General features: G+C 37.9%; 1 protein-coding gene across 1 annotated transcript; it reads left to right on the top strand.

The window, feature by feature from the left end:
* Positions 1-1,222: 1,222 nt before the first annotated feature.
* On the top strand, positions 1,223-23,708 carry LOC104608270 (uncharacterized protein At5g49945-like). Its single transcript, XM_010274202.3, has 3 exons — positions 1,223-2,431; positions 22,986-23,189; positions 23,282-23,708. Exons 1-3 carry the CDS (start codon positions 1,385-1,387, stop codon positions 23,510-23,512), a joined length of 1,482 nt encoding a protein of 493 aa, XP_010272504.1. The 5' UTR covers positions 1,223-1,384; the 3' UTR covers positions 23,513-23,708.
* Positions 23,709-26,305: the final 2,597 nt, after the last annotated feature.

Below are 26,305 nucleotides of genomic sequence, written 5' to 3'. Positions count from 1 at the left end.
CGGAAAAGTTGGGATCCGTTACCTCATCGTGATCCCGAAAGATTCAGGATCTGCTGGAGAGACCTCTGGAGTCGGTTACGTGGCGATTCAGGTTGTTAGCTCCGAGCTGATACTTCGGTTCTTTAATTTCGAATTGGATTGGATGCTGAGGTGAGTTTTAGGCCGAGGTGGCTGAATACCCGAGCTCAAATGTTGCGAAGTAGGCTCGCCAATGCTGAGCTGTCATCCCTTAATCAAGTCGTGTCCACGTGTCCTCTTCTCGCTAGGTCGGGCCAAATCACCCTTCATCATTTAATACCACATTATTGCATCTCACCTTCATGTCAATCTCTTAAAAAACCTCCTGAACCAAATCTACATTGTTCATAATATTTATATCTCTCCCCTTCTTAGAGGCAACTTGCTATAGAGATATCATTTTGGTGAGCACAAAAAGTCTTTCAACCAAAATTCTTACAATTATCTTGTAAGAAAATTAGAAACATTAATTAGTTTGAACTTGGAAAAGGATCAAGGGTTCTTACACTTAGGCACAAGAGAAATATAGGCTGAAGTGCAGCACAAGAGAAATATAGGCTGAAGTGCAGCACAAGAGAAATATAGGCCAACAATGTGTATAAAAGAAACCTTGTCAATGGAACATCTGTTGGGATTTGTGGCCTTACCCAAGAGAGGGGTTGATTGGGTATGGATTTGTGGCCTTACCCATTCGACCCGGACGATTGAACTGACCCACGACCCCCTTTGAATGGGTTTTTAAAACATTGAAATAAACTTAAGAAACAGATTGATGCAGTTTTTTTTTTTTTTTTCTTTTTGGGTAAAAGATTGATGCAGTTAAATAATAAATATAAACAATTGAAATAAATTACAACAATGTAAATGAAAAGAAGTTAATAGTTAGTGACTAACTAAACAATAATGCTCAATATGATGGATACGAATTAGGATCTGCTCCTCAGAGCTCTAATCACACCGACCTCACAGTTCCATAAATAAAAAATACATATAAGTAGCGAGATATTGCCTATGAGATCTGCTCTTCACATTTGGACACCTCATATGCACATCCACCGTGCATTAAGAATATCTCCCGTAAAAATAATTTACGGGAAATATTCCCAATGCATGGTAGGATGTGCGTGTGAAACGCTCTATGTGAGGAGCAGATCCGGTCTCGATACATGGTGAGATGTCCCAGAAATAAAAACACAGATAAGTAAGAGATGTTACCGATACACGGTGATATGTGCATGTGTCTGTGAGATCGGTGTAAGGAGCGCTGTGTAAGGAGCAGATAGCAGGTGATCCCAAGTCTTTCAACCCTGCAACTGCAAACACTCCACTCTCTCTCTCTGCTTCTTTGCCTTCACAGTCGTTTGGAATGGCGAAATCCAGTTCTTCGGTCTGGTTAGCGCCCATTTCTTCTCTACTGTTCCCACGGGGCGAGACACTCTATTACTTCCTAGTTCTCCTTTCTGTGCTTTCCCTCCTCGGCCAAGAACTCACTCGCTGCTCCGTCCTTGCCGCTGACTTCGAAGGCTTCGGCGACGAAGGCGAGGAAGAAGAACTCTCTGATTCCTCTCATATTACCGATCTACCTTTCCGTTCCCCTCTCCCTCCAACCCCCCTCACTCAGTCCGACTTCGAAACCGATCACGGTCCCCCGGCCGAATCCCCTGCCAATCCGTCGCCGCCTTCCGATCCCACCCCAAAATCCTCACCCACCGCCCTCGATTATTGGGACGAAGACGAATTTGAGGGTCTCCCGATCCAAGAACCTACCCAAATCCCTGCATCGCCGGAGAACACCACCCCGTCGTCGCCGTTAGAATCCGATTCCAAACCGGCGGAGAAGCCAACGCCAACGCCTCGGTCTTACACCATTGAGATTGTCTGTGGAAGTTTTCTGATCACATTTATCATCAATTACTTCACAGGGAGGAGGGAGAATGAGAATATTGCGTTGGCTTGGGCGGCGAGGTTTGCAACCAAGGATTCGATCTTCGAGAAGAACTTTAGCCTTTTGGGGACCGGAGATGGCAAAGACACGCCATTGCTGTTGAAAGAAGGGCAGAATGTGTTTAAATTTTACGCGAGCGGGAGAAGATATTGCCAGGGTTTGTTGGCGACAATGGAACTGCAGAGTAGGCATGACTTGATATCGAGGATCTACAATTTGATTGTGCCCTGTAAAGATGAAATTACATTCGAGGTTTATATGAATGATGATGCTATGGATCAAGTGGTTTTTGCGCTTGCGAAGAAGAAGGCTGCTAAGGTGATGCTGAAGGAGGTTAGGGATCTCCAGAGGTATGCGAATTTGGTTTCTCCACCTACTAACAGAAAATGGGTTGTGGAGGATTTGTCTGTTATCTCCGAGTCGAGGGAAGTGGCTGGGGACCTTATCACCGAGGCTGTGCTTGATCAGGTACAAGTAGCGGCAAATCTTTTTCCTCCCACTTTGGAATATCAGTTGTTTCTTGTTTGTGAATTTTTATCATTGCTTGTGCTTTTCTTGCTCATTTGGATTTGGATTTGGTAAGTAGTAAAGTTGCTACAAATGCTGTGGAACAATTTGATATGACACATGTAGTTTGAGAGTGATTTTCGTGATAACTGAGTTACATTAGTACTCTATGAATTATCTGAGAACGTCTAGATGCTCAAGGCTGAACTAATGGAATACGTTAGTAATTCGTGGTTGCTTATGGCTTGTATTTATGGAGAAGGCAATGAATTTCAACACGATAAAGCCTTATCCTAAATATGTGAGGGTTAGTAGGTAAGGTGGGGAAGGAAAAAAAATTGAAGCCAAGAAGGTGCAAGCTAGCTTGGTGGTAAAGTCTCTAGCTGGTAAAAAAGATACTTAGGATCAAATCCTGCTTTCATCAGGTTTGGGATGTTTAGTTTAGGCCTCTAAGGGTTTCAGGGAGGACAGCTCCTGTTGTGTAGCCTATTTGCCTAAAAGAAAAAGGTGAAGCCAAGATGTATTGATCAGGAAGCTGAGAAACCTTAACTTTGATGGCAGCTGTCTTGGCAATTCGGGGCCTTCAGGTGTAGGGCATGTGCTAAGGGATGAGGATGGGCATATAATTGCACTATTTTCAGGCCCGATTGGTCTGGGGGATTCTATTTTTGTAGAGTTACAAGCAATGCAGCCGGAGGTGCAGCTTGCAAAATAGTTAAACATGGATAGATCGATAATTGAGTGGGATTCTAAGCTGGTAGTTGGGTGGTTGATAGCAAGGTCTAAAGTATTGATGCACCTCTGTGTATCGGCAAAGGTGTATCAGTGCTTAAAATCTTGCGTTTTTTATATACTTTTTAGTTTTATTTCAAAATTTAGTTTATATATATGTACATATAGTACATATATTTTTCATTAAAAGATGTTTTGCGAACCAAAATTTTGTTTATATCATATCGTATCGATATGATACGATACGCCCGGTACGGGGCATATCATATCAATACTTTGAACCTTGGTTGATAGATCCAGATTGCGTTATTTGGACCTACAGGGAATCTGTGAAGAAATTCAAATGGTTAACCTCTAACATGACTGTAAGGATTCTCTGGCAAAGGAGGTTGGCTAATGGATTATTAGACTTTTTAGCTAAGCAAGGGGTATATAGGGAATCTATGTTTTGGGCTCAATTGTAAGTTGATTTGTGTTTGAGGTTGCATCTCATGCCTCCTTTTGGGATGGCTTTTTGCATACTTTATGGTTTAATTAATTAAGGAATATTTCCTTTACCTAGCTGAGAAAGCTTAATTTGTAATAAAATATCCATTTATTGTAAATGAATAAAAGTACATTATTGTTTCATGTTGATATTGGTATGTTTCTGTGTAATTACCCCTTAAACTGGATACTTATGAGACAAGTGTTAGTTTAGAATGTTCTTAGCCGTTGGATAGACTTGGTTGCTAAGGTTGACATTGATGTACTGCCAAAGAAGTTGGGGCAGTTTGTCTCAGCTGCTAGGTTCGACTTAAAACACATGTAGTGTATGTTTGGATGAAATACTGAACCCGAACCATTTTCCAGTTATGCCTTGGACCTTGGAGATTAATGGGCAAAATTGGAAAGTTAACTCCTAGACTTGATTATGGTATTGCACTAGGTGTTGGATTGAGCTGTGTTTGATATGTCAATCAGTGAGATCCATTTAGGGTCAAAACCTGGGTATGTTGGGGCAGTTTGAATTGAGTTGGTAATCATAGTGATAGGATCGGCCCCTTTGTCGGACAAAGTTAATGATAGGGCTTACACTCTCTCTAATGGAAACCTATATTGTCGGTAGTGGTTTTCAACTGTGTTTGATATTTGGTTTTGAAAAATATATTTATATGATATATATATATATATATTATGTTTTATGAAAAATGTTTGCAAAAGATTTTAATTCCTGGGATCCATTCGAGCAGAGAGTGTGACATTGTACCTTGCAGTTAGGGGAGAGGTCCTTCCTTATCGGGCAGTGTTGTGATCATTTTGAGTCGAGAGATTAAGTGTAAGAGGCCATTATAGGGTTGATTACCTGATGGGATTTATCTTACTTAAGTCTATTATCCTTGGATCTTCATAAGACGGTTGAATTCAATGATCATTTAAGTGTAAATGTTGGGCCCATATTGAGCCTATAGTGATGTGCTCAGGGGTTTACTGCATTTAGCAGTGAATTTGGCCAAGCCTTATTACAGAGGCTGGGCCAAATCGATGTGCACTTATGTGATGTTATTATGGGGTCCCACGCTCTACAAATTAGGCCTAAGTTGGCCATGCTTAGGTTGTGAGCCTTTGAAGGAAATGGGCCTAAGGCCCATTATTAATAAGATTAAGTAAGCTGTCACATGATAGCTTAAGTTGTCATGTGCTCTGGGTCGAATCTAGGTTTGGAAATGGGTATGGAGCACCCATCCTCTTAAGAGGATACGACTTATCTCTTAATAGAGTCCAAATTCAAATTAGATTTGGATAATTTCCTAATTTGATTAGGAAAAGTGCTCCATAAGAAGATAAAAGAAGAAGAGGGTGAACTAGACTAGAACACCACTCTCTCTTATTCTCTCTTGTTCTCTTTTGTCTTCCAAGAAACCCTATCATGACCTAGGCTTTCAAGGATCGATAGTTAGGTTTTCTTTTGATTTTTGCAAGAAAAATTCAGAGGAACTTCAGGCTCACCTTCCCAGTTCGATCCAAGTAGTTGGGTTGCAGTTTTATTGAAAACTGTGTTGCTGAATTAGATTCACCTATACATTGTGCCATCTTCAGTGAAGGCTGGTTTTAGGACTGATTTGGGCGTGAACTTCCACATTGGGATATGCATTTGTGGTATTTGTATCAGGTATACATCTCCTTCTTTGACTGGTTTCAAATATGGTCCGGTTCAGTGAAACACCGATCCTGAAAAATGCAGTTTTTCAAAACATAGGGAATTTGGTTCCTAGAAGGATCTGAAAATTTTTGAAAATTTGCCCAACCATTTATCATGGTTCGGCCATCCATATGATGGATCCTAACCCTTCCAACAGTGGTATCAGAGCACTAGGTTCAACCCTTGGACTGAATCAAACCAGATTTGAACCAAAACTTAAATCAACAAAAACGAGTCTTGCCGATTTGAGCAGTTAGCAGAAATCTTTGAGAATTCAGTTCTCAGAGTGGGACAACGATCTAAAATTTTTATAGATATTTTATAGAATTGTTCTATTACGGATTCTTGAAATCTTGGGCTGAAAGTGTGATGAAGATCGAACTCTTGGTGGTGGCAAGATTTGTGAACACCGAATTTGTTAATTTGATTATTTGGTCTATAATTAATTATTTTTCTTTTCTGGAAAGAATGTATTAGGTTTTTCTGATGTAACCAATAGAAATTAGGGTTTTTCTATATTTTTTTTTTACATCGGAGAAATTGCTGGAGCTTACAGAGAAGACGGAGATTGCAAATGGAGATCGATATGCAAATTGCAGTTTCGCAGGGATGCAGTATTTGTTCGGATTGGATTTGGACCATCACACTATCAGCCCTAGCCTTTTATTTTTTATTATTTTCTATTTATTTGCTGATATGATTGTGAATCATAACTAAGAATTTTAGATCATTACCTATGTGAATTGATGCATGTTTTGGACACCAAACCCTAGGCTAATCTAACTTAGTTTTGGTCCAATCTTGTTGGGTCGAACCTATGGTTCTTTAGGGTCTAACCCCTTGGATCACTGTTTAAGTTACCCAAAATCGATTTTAGGCCAAGGGATTGATGGCCCATTGCATGGGCAAAATTTAGCCCATACTTGAAAAACCCTTTTATGTTAGATTAAAGTAAGACTAGCCCATTTCAGCATGGATTGCTATATGGGCCGAATTGCTTTTTGCAGTTTAGCCCATATACCAAGATAAAATTATGAGATAATTTAGTTCATTGATGGGCTGATCATGTGTTAATCTAAATGTGATATGGGTTTTACAAGTTTTAAATTGATATGGATCAATTATTTATGTGTATGTGATGTATTGAGTGGATGTGATTCGTTCATGGGCCATAAGTGCTTGGCCCATGTATTGACTTATGTGATGCCAATGGATTATTACATGATCTCCTTTTATAATGGACCCCCTTAATAGCTTCCTCCCCAAGAGGAATCTTGCGAGAACTCTAGCTCGTTAAGGGCTCATTTGAATCTGACTATGAAAGTCAGTGGGAGTCACTATGGTATGACCTAAATCTGACTTAGGGACTGATATACACATTCCCTCATGATTAATATAAGTGTAATGAGATAGGGAATATCGTAAGATGATTTCTCCAAGAAGTAGGCATTTTGACTAACAAACAATTTTTGTTCTCGTGGGTCATAGAAAAGATACCCTATGGAGTCCTTGGGGTAGACTACAAATAGGTAGTGACTGGTTTTGGATTCCAATTTGTCCGCACTTGTCTTTTTTACGTGTTGGACAACCCCATATTTTTAAGTGTCTTACACTTGGTGTTTTGCTGGTCCATAGCTCATAAGGAGTCTTAGGAATCGACTTGGTTGGAACCCGATTCAGCACATAAATTGTAGTCTCCAATGCATGCCCCCAAAAGGATATGGGTAACTCTTAAATCGACGAGGAGTGATCGGACTACATCTAATAGAGTCCGATTTCTTCTCTCTGACACATCGTTTAATTGTGGTGTAGTAGGAGGAGATAACTGTGATATAATCCCATTGTTCTTTAAGTAGTCCCTGAATTCATTGGAGAGGTATTCACCTCTTCGATTTGATCGAAGGGTTTTGATTTGTCTCCCCAACTGTTTCTTGACTTCTTGTCTGAACTCCTTGAACTTTTCAAAGAATTCAGACTTATGCTTCGTTAGGTACACGTAACCATACCAAGAATAATCATCGGTGAAAGTTATGAAATAACAATGTTGGTTCCGTGTCCTAACATTCATGGGACCACATGCATCAGTATGTATAAGGTCAAGTGTGCCAGTACTTCTTTGAGGCTTACCTGTAAATGGCCTCTTTGCCATCTTGCCTTGGAGGCAAGGCTTACAAGTTGGTAGATCTTCCAAAGTGAGAAAATCTAGAGGACCATCCTTCACCAGTCTTGTGATATGTTGTATATTAATATGGCCAAGTTGGTAATGCCACAGGCACGTGGGATTAACTGTCACGTGTTCTTTTCTTGGGGATGTGTTCTGATACAGTTTCAGTCATATTTGTTTATAGAGAAGGATGGAGAACATAAAGACCATTCTCAAATTCTTCGTGAATAAGGAATTTGTTATTAAATTTGATTGTAATCTTATTACTAACAAAATAGAATAATCATCCTTACACAATTTGGAAACTGAAATCATATTTTTTTTAAGTAAATGTACATAAAGATAACATTTTAATGTAACAATTCCTTCTCTAAAAATTAAATCTACTGTTCCTAGAGCAGTAGCTGCAACAGTTACAGTCGTCCCCAAGTAAAGCATAACCTCATCATCATTCAACCTTCTGCTTTCCTTGAATCCCTGCAATGTGTTACATGCATGAGTGGAAGCCCCAGAGTCAATACACCATGATGCAGAAGTGACCAACATATTGGTCTCTTTGACAAGGGATTCCAAATTACCTTCTTTGTTCTTGCGGGATTCCAGATACCGAGGACAATTCCTCTTCCAGTGCCTAGTCTGCTTACAGAAGTGACATTCATCACATGACTTATCTCTCTTCTTTTTTTTTTTGTTTGCCTTCTTTTTCTAAGGCCTCTTCTTACCCTTCCTTTTTTTCCTGCCAGATTTTCCACTTTCAACAAGCATGGCTACTGGTTTGTCCTTCTTAATTAGTTCTTCGGCTCTTTGCAACATATTGCTGAGCTTGTGCAAGCTAACTTTTACCTTTGTTTATGTTATAATTCATTATGAACTTATTGAAGGATAGGAGTAGAGAGTTTAGGACGACATTAGTTTTGGTGTCATTGTCAAGTTGGAAGCCAAGAGCCTCCAATTCATTTTTATAACCTATCATCCGCATGGCATGGTCATGAACTGGTTGGCTTTTGGTCATCTTCGTGATCATCAACAGTTTGGGGACCTTTTGTCTTGCAGAACGATTCTGTTCCTCATACATGGTTTTTTAGACTATCAAAGATATCTTTGCAGATATCAATTTTGTCAAATTGTCTCTAGATAGAATTATCCAAGGAGGCTATGACATAACACCAGGCAAGAGAATTTTTCTCTTCATTCATAAAAAAAGAGAATTTTTCTCTTCCCATTCCTGATATTCCCTCCTTGCCTCAGAAGCCCTATCCCCTGGACGTTCCGGTGTTGAGTTTTTGGCAACCTTGTCCAATATCTCTGACGTGGGCACTAGGTTCTGGTTATGAAACCAATCTACATAGTTGGGTCCTTTCAATTTGTTGTTGTTTAACAATTTAACGAACTGTCTATGTGCCATTTCTGATAAAAGGCACGATTAATTAGTCCATGACCATAATATTGTTTCATGTTATCTTTCATAGAATGGATTTTTATCTAAATTTCATCTCCATTTGTTCATCTCTGAGATTTCCCTCCTATCTCAGTGACGAGGACAAAGTTCATGTCCTTGGAAATGTGGGAAATCACATAAGTGCATGGGGCAAACTGTTTCAGCTGCATAACCCCATTATTTTCTGTGAAGGATCATATATCCACCCATCCAATGAGCTTTCCCTTTGGCCTCTATCAGACAAGGTTCATTGCCATTTTAGGTTAAACCTTTCTGTCTGGTAAGTGCATACCTGTCACATTGGAAGCCCTAAAGTACCGTGGAAGAGTCTTCCACTTTAGGACAGGCCCCTCTCACTTGTCTATGATGCCCCTATCATCTCATGAAGCAATCCCATTGATTGTCTCAGTGAAATGGATAGCCCAATTTGATGGTGCATCTCCACTCACCAATTCAGCCTGTTTTCATGTTAATGACGGAAGGCCTTTAGAGAAATCATCTTATGATATTCCCTATCTCATTGCACTTATATTAATCATGAGGGAACATGTATATCAGTCTCTAGGTCAGATTTAGGTCATACCATAGTGACTCCCACTGACTTTCATAAAGTCAGATTCAAATGGGCCCTTAATGAGCTAGGGTTCTCACGAGGTTCCTCTTGGGGAAAAAGCTATTGAGGGGGCCCATTATAAAAGGAGATCATGTAATGATCCATGGGCATCATGGCAATGATGTGCATTCAGCCATGATGTTTGTAGAGAGCCATATAAGTCAATACATGGGCCAAGCACTTATGGCCCATGAATGAATCACATCCACTCAACACATCACATATACATACATAATTGATCCATATCAATTTAAACTTGTAAAATCCATATCCATTTAGATTAACACATGATTAGCCCATCAATGGACCAAATTATCTAATAATTTTATCTTGGTATATGGGCTAAACTGCAAAAAGCAATTCGGCCCATATAGCAGTCCATGCTGAAATGGGTTAGTCTTACTTTAATCTAACATAAAAGGGTTTTTCCAGTATGGGCTGAATTAGTCCATGCAATGGACCATCAAACCTCTGGCCTAAAACTGATTTTGGGTCACTTAAACAGTGATCCAAGGGGCTGTGATTAGACCCCAAAAAACCATAGGTTTGGCCCAAGAAGATTGGACCAAACCTAGGTTAGATCGGCCTAGGGTTTGGTGTCCAAAACATGCTTCAATTCACATAGGTAATGATCTGAAATTCTTAGTTATGATTCACAATCATATCAGCAAATAAATAGCAAATAATCAGACATAAATGGCTAGGCTAGTAATGTGATGGTCCGAATACAATCCAGACAAAAACTGCATCCTTGCGAAACTGCAATCTGCAGATTGATCTCCATCTGCAATCTCTGTCTTCTTCTGCAAGCTCTAGTGATTTCTTCAATGTAAAAAAAATAGAAAAACCCTAATTTCTATTGCTTACATCAGAAAAACCTAATACATTCTTTATAGAAAAGAAAGATAATTAATTACAGACTAAATAATCAAATTAATAAATTCGGTATGCACAAATCTTACCACCATCAAGAGTTCGATCTCCATCACACTTTCAGCCCAAGACTTCAAGAATCCATAATAGAACAATTCTATAATATATTAGGATATATCTATAAAAATTTCATATCATTGTTCCACTCTGAGAACCAAAATTTCTCAGAGATTTCTGCTAACTGTTCAAATTGGCTAGACTAGTTCTTGCCGATTTAGGTTTTGGTTCAAAGCCGGTTTGGTTCAGTCCAAGGGCTGAACCTAGTGCTCTGATACCACTGTTGGAAGGGTTAGGATCCATCATATGGATGGCCGAACCATGCTAGATGGCTGGGTGAAATTTCAAAAATTTCCTAATCCTTCTAGGAATCAAATTCCCTTTGTTTATTTTTTAGGATCGGTCTTGCATTGAACCTGACCAGATTTGAAACCAATCAAGGAGGGAGATGCATACCTAATACGGATACCAGAAACGTAGATCCTAAGGTGCAAGTTTACGTCCAAATCAGTCCTAAAACCAGCCTCCACTGAAGATGGCACAGTGTTTTCCTGAAGCCGGTTTAGCAACATAGTTTTTTGAAAAACTGAGATCCAATTGCTTGGATTGAACTGAGGATGATGAGCCTGATATCCCCTAAAATTTTCTTGTAAAATTCAGAGGATAACTGATCTAAATCAGTTCCAGATAGCTGATGTCGAACTAGGAGACAAAAGGGTGCAGAGAGAACCAGAAACTGCAAAAATATGAAGCTGTCTTGGTCTCTTATGGAGCTATCTCCTAATCTAATTAGGAGATAATCTAGATCTAAATCAGATCTGAACTCTAATTAGAGATATACCTTATCTTCTTATAAGATTAGGTGCTCCATATCCAGATCCAAACCCGGATTCGCCCCATGTTACATGACAACTTAAGCTGTCATGTGATAGCTTAATTAATCATATTAATTATGGGCCTTAGGCCCATCAGCTATAGGGCTTACGATCCAAGGGTGTTGCTTGGCCAACTTAGGCCTGATTTGTATGGTGTGGGATCCCACAATGACCTCACGTAAGTCCACATGGGTTCGGCCCAACCTCTATGAAAAGGCTTGGCCAAATTCACTGCTAAACGCGGTGAACCCCTGAGCACATCACTATGGGCTCAATATGGGCCCAACATTTACACTTAAATGATCATTGAATTCAGCCATCCTGTGAAAACCCAAGGATAATAGACTTGAGTAAGATAAAGCTCATCAGGTAATCGACCCTTAATGGTCTCTTACACTTAACCTCTTGGCCCATAATGATTACAACACTGCCCGATAGAGGACCTCTATCCTAGCTGCAAGGCCACTGTTTGCTTGGATGGATCTTGGGATTAAAACCTTTTTGCAAACATTTTCCATAAAACATTAATATATATATATATATATATATTTTGCAAAACCAAATCTCAAAAACAATTGAAATGCACTGCCGGCAGTATAGGTTTCCATTAGAGAGAGTGTAAGCCCCATCATTAACTTTGTTTGACAAAGGGGCCGATCTTATTACTATGATCACCAACTTAAGTGAATTTTCAGATTGCCCCAACATACCCAGGTTTTGACCCTAAATGGATCTCATTGATTGGCATATCAAAGACAACCCAATCCAACACCGAGTGCAGTACCATAATCAAGTCTAGGGGTTATGTGTAACTTACCAGTTTTGTCCATTAATCTCCAAGGTCCAGGGCATAACTGAAAAATGGTCTGGGTTCAGTGTTTCAACCAAACACACACTGCATGTGCTTTGGATCTAACCCTAGCAGCTGAGACAAGCTGCTCCAACTTCTTTGGCAGCACATCAATGTCAGCCTTGGTAGGATAAATTCCCCAAGTCTATCCAATAGCTGAGAACATTCTAAACTTACATGAGTCTCATAAGTGTCCAGTTTAAGGGGTAATTTCACAAAAACATACTAATATCAACATGAAACAATAATGTATTTTTATTCATTTACAATAAATGTATCTGTACATCAATCTGATTGGAGTGAACGATATACACTGCCTAACACATATGGGGAGGGGAACTTTGAGGTTAATAAGTAGAGCAGTTCTGGCTACGAGATTGGAATGTGTAAATACTGTTTATACTATTTTCTCTTTTGTTATTGTACTCATTTGTGATCCTTTCAAGCCTGAAACAGAAAGGACAGATTACTAGCTTAAGTATAATCAGCTTTAATTCTAAAAGTTTCTGAATTTACATTGTAAGAAGGGAGATGGGTTAACTAGTTTTTGTCTTTCAGCGGGAGTGAAGATACTATGGAGGTACACAAAGTTCACCATCTATGGAGTGTTGGGAAGAAAGAAATAATAGAATCTTTAACAACAAGATAAATGATGTTAACTGAATTATTGATCTGATTTCTATTAGAGTAGCACATTAGATGATCCAAGAAAAAAGTTTCAAGGGGTGTCCATGGATGCAATTATTAGATGGTTCATCATGTGGACAATTTCTTTCTAGGATTGAGATCATGGAATACTGCTAGCTCAGATGCATGGAAACTGCAGATATTCTTGTTTGGCATTAAGTGTAGTTTGTTACTCCTGAGAACCCTGATAAAATGGACATGGATAATATCGACATGGCTGATCCTGCCATATGGCAAAAGGTTAAATGATGTAGATAATGATGCCATTCGATCATCTCATGCATTTGCTTTGTTTATTCATTTTGGTCAATTTCATTATCCAGATATTGATGGCCAAATATTATTCTAAAAAAGAAAGAATTAAGTTGTCCTCAATATGTGTTCATTTACCTTGAAAAGTAAGTGTGAACAATGCTTTCTTTCATTGGTACTGATAAAGAAAAACTTAGTGGGTGTTTGAAAATGTGAATGCTTTTGTACTCAAAAACAAAAACAAGTGCCTCATCAGCAAAAGCAATATGATTTTGCTGAAGTGGCAGTTGCTTTTTTTAGAAAAAAAACCATACGAAATTGGATTTTCTCCTCACAGAGTGTGCCTCACACCAACCTCACAGTACATCACAGCCGTTCATTGGAAACATCTTCCCAGGAATGACAACATTAAGTACAGGAGATATTCTCAATGCATGGCTGAAAGAGCTGTGAGGTTGGTGTGAGGCATGCTCTGTGAGGAGCAAATCCGGATTCAAACCATACATGCTGCCGAACACCCCCTTTTTCTCCAATGTGAACTGTTTTTCTTGTTGTGAATTCTAGAAACCAAGTCAAAACCATATGGTTTGAAAACAAATTGGTTCTATAAATAAAAACACAGAAAATATGTTCTTGGTTGCATGTGATTTTTCTATTTATTCCAAAGCTGAAACCCAAAAAGTGTTCTTGAATTTTTGGTTTAAAGAACGTGTTTTTTGAATTTCTGATTTGAAGAATTCATCAAAAAAATTCTGTTTAAAGAACTTGTTTTCATCTAGTTATTTAATATCATGTTCCATAGATCATATAATATCTGTACTACAAAATTTGTAGTATGTTTTGTATTGTTTTGTATGTATTTGCACTATACATATTTGTAATGTGCTCTTTCCAAACCAAGCCTTAAGAATTTCTCTATCACAACTCAGTCTAAAATAGTTCACCCCTGTTTATCTCTTGTTTGGCTAACACAACTGCCAAACCATTAGCTGTTCTTCTCACCCATCTCATGAGTACACCAGTTTCTCTTGAAAGGCACATGATCTCCCTCATGGTCTGCCTGCGAATCCAAATCTCCTGTCTGTCTGTCTGTAATCATCAAATCAGCAACTTTTAAGTCTCCCTTCTTTTCTTCACCTCAATTTGTTGAAAGCCCAACTTGTTTGCCAATTTCAGCCCTTGAAGAAGGGCTAGTAGTTCAGCTATGTCAGGGTAGTGTAGTTTGTTTTTTGCTTCATAAAGCAAAACATGATTTCTTTTGTTGATAAGGTGATGTCAGGGTAGTGTAGGTTTTATTTTTTTCTTCAAAAGCGAAAACAAACTACAACCAATCACCAACTTGTTTTTGGTTCTGAAAACAAAAACATAGTTCAAATGCATGTTTCAGCTATGTCAGGGTAGTCTAGTTTGTTTTTTTTGCTTCAGAAGCAAAAGCAAATCACACCCGACCACCAACTTGTTTTTTGTCTCCAAAAACAAAAATACAATTCATAACCATCTTTTTTGTTTTTTGTTGATGTGGAAATCTAAAAACAAATAAATAAATAAAAATGTTCATGTTGTAGAACACCCTTAGTTTTTCATTGAATCAGATGCATCTTTATTCAAACATTTCTATTGATGCTGGTCGTTTTTTTTGGGAAGTAAAAATAAATTTTCATTAAAATAAAAGAGAGTACAATCTGGATAGGTGATAAGGTAGCACCTAATCAACCAGAGAAGTTAACAATAACAGTACAATTTTAATTTTCCAAATCACAATTTTGAATCCCCACCACCTCCCATAATCCTTCACCTGAATCTTCTCTCATAAGCTGAGAGAACTCTAGCCAAATCAAAACCCAATCTGCATCGGATTTGCCCACAGCCGCACCCATTTATCCAGCTTCCATTCCTTGTCTTCAAAGATTCTTTTATTCCTATCTTTTCAGAGGTTCCAACAGATAGCAAATGGAATGCAGCTCCATATTATTTTAGCCTTTTTTTTCCTCCCCTGATTCTTGGTGAGGTAGAGAAGATTTCAGCAGTTGTCCTTGGCTGGAAATTCCTAACCCAAAGAGATTCGTGAAAAGATTCCACAGGAACCCAGAAGTTCTGCATGCAAATTCCTTGCACATGAAACACATGCTAGCCATGATCAATCCTCTTGGCTTCAAATGATTCACTGTCAGCACACTTTCCATAGCCACCAGCCAAGCAAAAGCTTCCACCCCACCCTTAGGGGAATTGGATTACCCTAGATTCCACCCAAGTCTTCAAAGTCCATTTGGTTCCTGCACAAAGCTGAGTAGCATGACTTGACCGAAAACTTTCCATTTAAACATATTCTTTCCACCATAGCTCGTCCTTAGACTGGGCTGAAATCTTCACCCTCCCAAACTTCTCCATCAGACTTAAAACACTCATTAATTCCCTTTCAATAAGTGGCCTTCTAAATAGGGGTGAGCAAGAAAAACAAAAGAACCGACCAAAACTGAACCGAAAATCCGGTTAACCGAACTGGTCGGTTATATTTTTAGAAAACCGAAGGTACCTGTTTAGTTTTGATTAACTGATATAGAAAACCGGTGGTTAACCGAATCGACCGGTATACACATTTCTATATATTTTATATATTTATGTATATTATATATTTTTTATTTTCTATATATTATAAATTAATAAATATGCATTCTATATATAAATATATATTTTTAATATATAATATATTATTTATTATTTAAAATATAATATTATATATATATATCTATTTTTTATTATATATTTATATGTTTTTTATAATATATTATAAATATAGAAAACCAAAAAACCGACGAATCGAACCTATGGTTAACCGAACCGGTCAACCGATTGGCTTCGATTCGGTTTCAATTATTGGTTTTCCAGAATTCAGTAGGATTGGATTGTGAGTACCCCTACTTCTAAATCTTGGGCACCAAACTATTTACTCCCCTATTTTCTCATAACAACTTATAATAGTTGCTCCCGGTTCTGACAACCTGAACAATCTTTGGCATACCCCTCACACTATCTTCCCACTCCACTCCAATCATCCTTCCGAAATCTTATCCTGGCTCCATCTTCAATTGCAAAGCTTGTTAGAGATCGGAACTCTTGATTAAAATTCATTATTCCTTTCTACACACTCACCCCATATGAAGAGCTAACTTCCCTTGACTCCCACCCAAATCTTGTAACCCCATACTTACTAAGCACCACCCTCCAAAATGAGATGAATGCTAACACTAATGTACAGTAAAATTAATAGACATGCTTGAATTGAGAAAAAAATAGCTCCTCAAAAGAATTGAGGGAATTTGAGCAAATGTGCTCAAGTTCATGAGGTATATGGTCATCCCTTCACATGATTTGGGAGAGTTCAAATGATATAGTTGAGCCTCTTAAATGATTACATATATTGATGTTGCTTAATTTGTTAAAAAGATGTTTTGAGTTAAAGGGAGTTAAGTTAAAATGCATAGATAGCTCAAGGGGAGTTTTTTGATGTGATATCACTTCATTCTCTTTTACACTCTTGACCATGAAAATTATCCTCTACATGCCTATGTGCTTTCATAGTTTTAATTCCCAATGATAAAATTGGGGGGGGGGGGGGGGAAGAAGTAAAGAAGTTTGGCTTCTATCTTAGAGAAGCATTTGTGTTAGGGGGAGCACCTAAGCTCTAACCCATATGAATTAAAAGCATTTTGTACCAATATGTTCAGTTGGAATTCAATGTATTGATGTGATTGATAAACTAGTTTGCTAATTGATTACCTTGTTCTTATAGTACATAACTTCGATTAAATTGGGCAGCTTTGTTTCACATATACAACTGCTCATGTATATGCTATATGGTTGATTACTTCTTCCCTATGTATTTTTTTAAGGGGGGCGGGGGAGAAAACATAAGACAAGGGAAAAATGCCTCACTCTAAAGAGGCATCCATGATAGGGGGAGCTTAAGTTCTCCAACCCTTTCTATAGCATTCAATGCATCTTCATTGACACTTAATTGGAATTCTTTATGAATGCATATCTCTTTTCTTCCAATTGATATATTATGTAATTATATTCTCATCTAATTTTAAATGCTTATATTTTGATGAGATAATGACACATGTTTATAGTTGGCTTTGAATGATAAGTACAGAGATCTTTCTTTCTAATTGTTAAGTTATGATTTATGCAAGTTCTCTCATGATCTATGCTTCATTGTTTTTATCTTAAACATGATGAAACTCAATTTATCCTTTTGTTCCCTTCCTTTATGTTGATGATAAAAGGGAGAGAAGTTTTGGTATTGAATGAAAAATGGTTGTAAGGAGTTAAAGAAGAGGTGCAAATGGGTTGAATCCATCTTCTCATATGATTCAAGGGGGTTTACCTCCTGTTGATAAGTAGTAAGGGGAGTTTACCTTCTATGATAAGAAGGGGGAGTTTTACCTCATATTGTATATTTGGCAACAATCTACTATATATATGTGCTTCAATGGGAGATAAACTTGAGATAATATTTCGCACATATGCTTTAGGGGGTGTTGAACAAAAAAAGGGAGAGAACTTAGTGAAGGTGGCATATTCCCCAAAATAAGAATAATTAAGGAAAGAATTCTCACTTGCATCCTCCACATGATTCAGGGAGAGCTAAATGGTTTTTGAACTGAATATGTGATATCTATTTGTTTGCTAACCATTTAGTTGTGCTTAATTGTCAGTAGATAAAACTAGTAGCACAAGAATAGTCATAGATTGAGCAACAATTGCTCAATCTATGAGTATTCTTGTGTTTATTAGATTTATCTATTATTTGAATGCCATAGCTATGTTTAATGCATCTATGAACTTAATGTTATAATATCTTTTGTTTGCATTTGTTTGGTAGTAAAATTATTTGGAGAGCTTAATATGTGTACTCTCAATATGAGCCTATTATTGTTATCATTTTTCTATCAATAGTTTGTCATCATAAAAAATGGGGAGAATGTTGACCCTATGTGTTTTAATAATAACCCTAAGTGTGTAGCTGCAATGAAACTATCCTCATTTTAGTTTAATAAGTATGAAGAAGAAATCATTTACATGAGGCAAGAAAGGACAATTAACAATCCTAACTTGAACTTGACAAAGATAATGAAAAATCATTTACATTACGTAAGGAAGAGCAGTTAATTCTTATGATGCAGTGAAGACACTTCAAGACTCTCCAAAGATGTTGATGCTTTAAATGACAAAATGAAGATATCAAGCATCATCTACAAAGAAAGATTTGCTATCGAAGGATGAAGAAAAAGAAGACATCAAGCTCCCATGTGCTTAACTTGTTTTCCTCTTTTTAGGGCTTGGTGTAAACCGGGTGCAAGGTATACAACAGGGTCTGAAATGAAAATATACTCGGTTAACCAACCTTAGAGACCAAATGGCTAAAGTTGAGTTTGGTTCTTGGGCTTTCTTAGACTTAAGCTAATGAGTGTAAAAAATCACGTTAAAGCCTAAGAAATTGATTCCTAAGCATTTGAAATGAAAATCACTAAGGTTGGAGCTATCAAAGTAATGGACTACTACGAGAAAGTAGTAGACTACTTTACACAGTAAAATGTTGTGAATAGTGAAGTAGTTGACTGCCCAGAAATGTATAGTCAACTACCCTTGGCAGTAGAGAGCAAAATCACTACATTGTTGACTACCCATGAACCTATAGTCGATTACTCTTGACAACAGTAATTTGAGTATTATAATCAGCTGATAGTTATATTAGTTGACCAATACATGAAGAAAACTTCTCACGTGACTTCTATTTGATCTTTTGAGCTTCAATGACTGTATCCTCATTGGGAAATGATTGAAACAAGTTTAGAAATATTTGGAAATTGTACCAATAGAGGATTAATGAGCTCCAACATTCAAATAATGGTAAAAAATGACTACATTCTTGTGCCTATAAAAATCTGTAAGAAGAATAATGAGCAGACTTCAATGTAGATTTCAAGGGTTTTGGCAAAGAAGATGAATGGGAATCATGTGCGATCAAAAGAGTTCATCTATTGGTTTCTCCATTGAGTTGAAAGAAAGAAAACCCTAGTGCGTCAAGGTTGAAGAAAGCCCTCATTTCAGCCCCAGCTCTTCATGGTATTATCTCACATCTTAGGTTAGAGTTTGAACTTGTATTTGTTCCATCAGCTTACTGAGAGGCATATCTATGTATCTGAGCTTAAATGTCATATCTTATGTAAGAGAGTGGTATTCAAGAATGAGAACACTAGACCTTGATATTCTACCAAGTTAGGTCTGACAAACACTTGTGAAGTTCTACTGAACTTAGGCAATACTCAGAAGCCTATCCAAGGTTGTAGGAGCCTTGACAAACCTACAGTTGTAAGGTTTTGTTGGCGTTTAGAAAGTCCATTTGGTTAATTTCGTAGGAATTCTTGGTGGTGGTGTAGAGGACATAGGTAGGGCTGGTGTAGTTAACGGTTTCTTCCCAGCTAGCAGGGGTTTGAGACAAGGTGACCCCATGTCACATTTCCTATTCACTTTAGTTGCTGATGCTTTTAGTAGACTTCTCTCAGAAGCGGATAGGGCCGGATCCTTGAGAGGGTGGAGAATAGGTAGAGATAGAGTTTCAGTAACCCGTCTTCAATTTGCAGACGACATAATAATCTTTTGTGAAGGTTGCGATCTGATGGAGGTAAGAAATCTTAAGGATTTGATAATTCACTTTGAGAGGGCCTCAAATTTGAAGATAAATTTTGAGAAAAGTTGTGTTGTGGGAAAAATTTGAGTAGAGAGGAGATGGAGTTTATAGCAGCCTCGTTAGACTGCACTTGGTCTCAGTGGCCTCTATCCTACTTAGGACTTCCCTTAGGCGCAAATCTGAAGGAAAGTAGGTTCTGGAACCCGGTGGTGGAAAAGTTCGAAAAAAGATTGACAACTTGGAAGAGAAACTATATTTCCCTAGGGAGTAGAGTTACTTTGATTAAAGCAACTCTAGCCAACTTGCCTTTATACTTCTTGTCAGTCTTTAGAATTCCTAAAAGAGAGGCAAAGAGGTTGGAAAAACTGATGAGGGACTTCTTATGGGAAACTGGGGAAGAGAAAAAAGATCACTTGATTAGGTGGGAGGTGGTGAGTAGAAGCAAAAATGAAGGAGGTCTACGCTTAGGGAATGTGGTGAGTAAGAACGAAGCTCTTTTAGGTAAGTGGCTTTGGAGGTGGCCCTTGGAGAGGGAGAGGTTGTGGCATGAAGTAGTGAAAAGTATCCATGGCTGTTCTGAATCAAGTTGGGGCGCGGAGGTATCCCGAAGGGCTTTGCTCACAATACCTTGGAAGGCTATTTATGGCATTCTCCCAAAGTTCCTTAGACTTGTAAGGTATGATGCTTGTTTTGGAAACTCCATTCTTTTTTGGGAAGATATTTAGGTGAGCGCTCAACCCCTAAAAGACCGTTTTCCTTCTCTCTATTCCATCTCCCTCTTTAAAAAGAAACCAATTTCATGGGTTCTTTCTCCCCCGTTTCGTCCTTTGGATTTAAACTGGAATTTTGGGTTTCGAAGAGGTTAAGGGATGAAGAACTTCTTTGTGTTTCAAAGCTCTTGTTGCTTCTAGACTCAGTGTGCCTGGACCCCCCTAACCTGGACAAAAGGGGTTGGTTTCTAACCTCGGTTGGCTCCTTCACTTGTGCTTATTTCTTTAAAGCCCTCTACTCCAATCCATCCTCTCAGGTGTTCCATGTTAAAGAGGTCTGGTCAATGCCAATTCCTCCTAAAATAGCAGTGTTCTGTTGGGTAGCCTACTTGGGTAAGATCAATACGGTGGAAAACTTGCGAAAGAAGAAACCTTACTTGTGTTTGTCCCCAAACTGGTGCTTCTTGTGTAAAGTGAAGGGTGAGGACTGTAACCATTTACTGATATCGTGCTCTTTTGCTGCCAATATTTGGAATTGGGTTGTTGCACTATTTGGGTGCAGGTGGAAGTTGCCCTCCGAAATAAAGCTGCTGTTCATTCCGGCTGCCTTTGGGAGATTGACAAAAAGAGGGAAGCTAATGTGGAAATGTATCAGAGCCGCTACCTTGTGGACTTTATGGGAGGAGAGAAATGCTAGAATATTTCAAGAAAAGGAAAGAAGTCTTCCTGAAATTAAGGAATGCATAATGACAAGAACAGTCTCGTGGCTAAAATCTTCACACTTGTTGGCAGATTACTCCTTTGATGACTTAAGGAGAAACTGGGCAGCAGTGGCTTCTACAGTCCTGACAAAGAACAAATCACAAGCTGAATGGGAATCCCCACCGGATGTAGTGGTAAAACTGAATTTTGATGGTAGCTGCCAAGGTAACCCAGGGCCATCTGGAATAGGAGGGATTTTGAGAGACAAAGATAGCAACATGTCTTTATTTTCAGGACCAGTGGGTGTTGGTGATTCTGTAAGGGCAGAACTAGCAGCAGTACAAGGTATACAGATGGCCAGCCAACTTGGAGTGAATAATTTGATAGTAGAAGGGGATTCCAAGGTAGTAGTGGGCTGGTTGACAAGCCCAGAGACAGCTTGTTGGGGCTACAGGGATCTGTTAAAGGAAGTTAAATGGCTGACAAGGAATATGTCAGTCAGGTTTCAGTGGGTCAGCAGATCAGCAAATGCAATGGCTGGTTCTTTGGCCAAGCAAGGGGTGTCAAGGGGAGATATGTTTTGGGCCACTTTGTAACTGTATTTCAGGCTTGTGTTTGTTTAGTGTTTATGACTCAGTCCTAGGGGGAGGTAACACCTCGTGCCTCTTCCAAGGCTGAATGTACTACTATTTTTTGAATTAATAAAACTACTCTCATTTATCAATAAAAAAAAACCTCTATAAAAGTTTGTGTATTGTCTCTTTTTATTTCTTTGTGCTTCACTTCATTTTTGTTCTCAACTTTCTATAGTTATCTTTCTTTGTATTTCACTAAATATAGTACATTTGCATAGAGAATGTGTTTGCGGCTATTACTTTGCTACTTTATTCATTTGCTTTTGATAATTATTATATGTTGTCACTTGCATCTATACTCTGCAGTTATTTGGGCCTATTGCTTACATACCGTACTCTCCTATAGTCAAAGGCATGAAAATGCCAGACAAAATGTTGTAGTCGACTAATCCTAACATGCATCGTTGACAACCTGTGACAGTTGAGACATAGAATGCTAGTCTGTGAGATGTAGTTGACTACTCCAAAATGTGTGGTTGGCTATCTGTGCCAGTAGATGCATGAACTACCAATTTGAGCAATGCAGTCAATTAATCCAAAAATGTATTGTTGACTACTTGTGATAGTTGAGGGATACAAACACATACACTAAGCCTTCATTTTGATGCATTTAGTTCCAACCATTCAAAAAGGCTTAGACTTCTCCAAGATTTAGGTAAAGTTTTAGGGCTTACCCAAGTCCCCAAGTCACCCCCCCCTTTAGTCGAAGGACCTGGGCATCACAAGATTTGAGTTGAAACCTGAAAGAATTAAAGATGAATACCTAAAAGTTTTAGGCAGAGAATAGCATAATCCAAATATGAAAACGAGGCAAAACGGGCTTCAGCATAGGCCTCCATGAGCCTAGGCCTGCCTAAGTTTAAATGGATTTGACCCATGGCCTAAAAGTCCAAGTGTATTGAGTCCAATTAAGCCCTTTTTTCTCTTTTTCTTACTTTTTTTTTGGTATGTTTTCTCTTTCTCTTAATACTAGTGTTATACTTGGTTTGCATATAAATTATGATTTAGGGTTTATATAGAGATTATGGTTCACATTAATCTCTCTGTTCAGGTCTTTGGTGATAAAGCATGTGAAAAATTTGGCAAGGGGTTCATCTCCATGCATTTCTCTGATCAACACCCAAGCACGCATAGGAAGATGCTTTTATTCAAATTTGCTCTTCCAGACGCTCATCACATGGCTGACATAACACGACTGATTGCACTTGTACCTTACTACATTGACTTAATCGGGCGGTATAAAGTCAGCTCACAGGTAGGTTGGTTGCTCTTTTCTCAGGATGCAACATAATCTAGTCTTCTGTTTGTTCTGGTTCATGATTTTAGCTCCTCTTCATGCAACTGCAGGTCCGCTCTAAAACAGAAGCAGCCAGGGCAAAAGCCGCCCAAGAGGCATACAAAGAGCTCATGAATGCTAGGCAGGAAGCATTGCAGAAGAGAAAGGCAGAGAAAAAGAAGATGATGGAGGAGGCTGAGGCGAAATTCGGTGCTGAAGCTCTTCGCAAGAAAGAAGCAAAAGAACGTGCTCGTCAAACGAAGAAAACTATGCCTAAAGTGAAAATGACCCGTGCTCATTAGTCCTCATGTTGTGCCACTACCAGTGTAATGCAAAGGCTCAGAAGTTCTCAATTGATTCTTTGTTAGGGCTTCGATAAGTTATCTGACCCCAAATCAAAAATAGCATTTTAGCCTAAACCTTGACGTTTAATTGTTGTACGAGAATGGTACATTAGCCAGTGCTTAAGGAGAATGGAAATGTTGAGTTTAACCCCCACCTCTCCCTCTCTCTCTTAGTCTTTGGTTAGAAAATTTGAGTTTTCGTTCCACGCAAATGTATATAATTTATGTTGGCTTGGCCCTTGACCCAATCCAACTAATCTAATTTATACCACAGAGAGTCAAAACGGGTCAGAAAATGCGAGGTTTGCAAATATTGATCATTGGGGGTGGGGTGGGAGTGTAGGGGTGCTGACGGTATTCCAAAATCCAATTTCAAATTCGAGATTTGATATAATCAAATTAAATTTGGATATATAAATATCATAATCGATTGGATTCGGATATTTTATTCATACTCGTTAAGTAATAGAATTGAATTTGAATATGATCTCATTCGATTCGATAAATATCTGAATTTGATTGATTATTTAATTCTTATAATATAATATATAAAATATTTAAATATTTTATATAATTTATATATATATAATTAAATTATATAAATAATTTATATATTTTATATAAATAAAATATTTATTTTATACATTTATTAATTATCTAAAATAATTAATTGATTGAATTCGAATTCAGACATTGATTTTTAATATCCATCGAATATTGAATTTTCTAATTGAAATCAAATTCAGATATTGTCTAATTCAATTCGTATTCAATCCATTTACACCTGTAGGGGATTGGGAGTTTTGAAAATGGTAGAATGATTTTATAGAGTAATAGTACATTTATCAAAATTTTATCGAGTAGTTTTACTAGAGTAATAATACATTTATCAAAATTTTATGGAGTAGTTTTACCCAAGGATCAAAATATCGATACGCTTGATACGCTGCTAGGGGCGTATTGGGCCATATCGGTAATTTTTTTACTTTTTTTTATTTTTTTCAAATCCGGTTCAGGGGGGCCGATTTAAGGCTCCTCCACCCCCTGAACCGGTTAGAACCCTGATACACCCCCTGTAGGGGCGTATTGGGGAGCTCCCGAAACGATACATATCGGCCAATACGTATCATTATTTTGAACCTTGATTTTACCAAAAAGTATTTATAAAGTAATGGTAAATTTTATTAGAAAAAATTAAGACGTAAAAGGGTTCTTACTAGTGATGTAAATGGTATCTGAAAATCGGATCAAATTCAAATAATCTGAGATGGACAATTGAGGAATTTTGCAATTGGTGATAATATTGAGAATACACCAAGAAAAAGGGATAGGGAGATTTCACAATCTACTTTGTTAGAGCGTGCCTTTACAGAACCCAGATTTCATGATCTCCGAGTTTTGCAAAGGCACGATTTACTTTGTGTGGTCTTTTTTTTTTTTTTTTTTTTTCCTTTTTTCACGGGATTTCACAATATGCGAGTGATAATGATATTGTCATGAATCTATCTGCCAAAAGCATAAACAATTTGCATGATAGATATAAGTTTACCAAGGACCTGCCAAAATCTGTTTTTTTTTTTTTTTCTTTTTTTTTTTTTTAACTTTAGCGAGGATTTTGTAAGAGACATTACAAAAATTAGCAGAAGGCTCCAAACCATCTTTTTTCTAGTGTAAGCACTGAATGCGTGTTATTTGTTCTTGGTGGCATGGAGAATCTATGATATCAAAAAAAGTTTTGACCAATCAAAACTTACACATAAATTTTGATAAATACCATCTGATTGGTTAACATGTTTATGATACTGGTAGATTGGTCATGAGTTTTTGAAATATCATGTATTTCCAATATCATACTCGAACCCGTTTGAAAATGTCCTAAATGAAAGAAATGATATTTGGGCCCATAATGTCCCATGTAAATTGGAAAATTCTTACAGTAATTTTTGAAGAGGCATGCAATTTGGGCTTGATAATTAATCCATTCTCCAACCCGAGTTTTAATTCATTAAATGTGTTTCTTCTTTTTTTTTTCTTCATTTTGTAGCATACAAATGAAAAAAGAAAAAACTAGAGTTTGGCCCTTGGCTTCTAGCATGAACTTACTCCCTTTGATGGTCATGTTTTCTGTAGCTAATATAGCAAGAAACCACTTTGGGGAAGTTATTGATGTAAAAGATTATAATCTTGGAGTTACATCTATCAGTGTTGCAGATGCTTGGGTTGTTTGGATAGCCCACAATTAAATTTCAAAGATTATCTTGTTGTCATAGAGGGATATTCAAAGCTTGTGATCATTTGCTTGCAACAGAGGACAGCTCCATGTAGAACCTCTCATAAGCATCATTCAAGATTGTGGAGATTGGTTTCTATTAAGGGCAAATATCTTAAACTATCCCTACTGTTTAGCTAAAAGACAAACCGTATCCTTATTATTTAATTATTGTCTTCAACATCCCCTATTGTTTCTAACAATTGACTAACTCTATCCTTAATATTCCCTCAAAATCCATACACACGTGACAGTGTGACACCACATGACGTATAAGACTTTTAAAACCCAATAATGCCCTTCATCCCTCTGTCCCACCAGAATCACACACTCGTTCGAAACCCTTTTCTTTCCCCTCTTTCTCCTCTCCCTCTTCTCTACCGTAGCAAGGTGCAGAATAGGAATTTGGGTCCGCTACAACCTCCGTCTTGTGCATCATCGTCTTGTTTCGAGTGGGAAAGAAGTTGCAGTTAAATAGCTCA

This window comes from Nelumbo nucifera, chromosome 1 (genome assembly GCF_055504915.1).
Source record: "Nelumbo nucifera cultivar China Antique chromosome 1, China Antique-T2T, whole genome shotgun sequence".
Classification (NCBI taxonomy): Eukaryota; Viridiplantae; Streptophyta; class Magnoliopsida; order Proteales; family Nelumbonaceae; genus Nelumbo; species Nelumbo nucifera.
The sequence above is the reverse complement of the archived record's forward strand: the minus strand, read 5'-3'. Positions and strand labels throughout refer to the sequence as shown.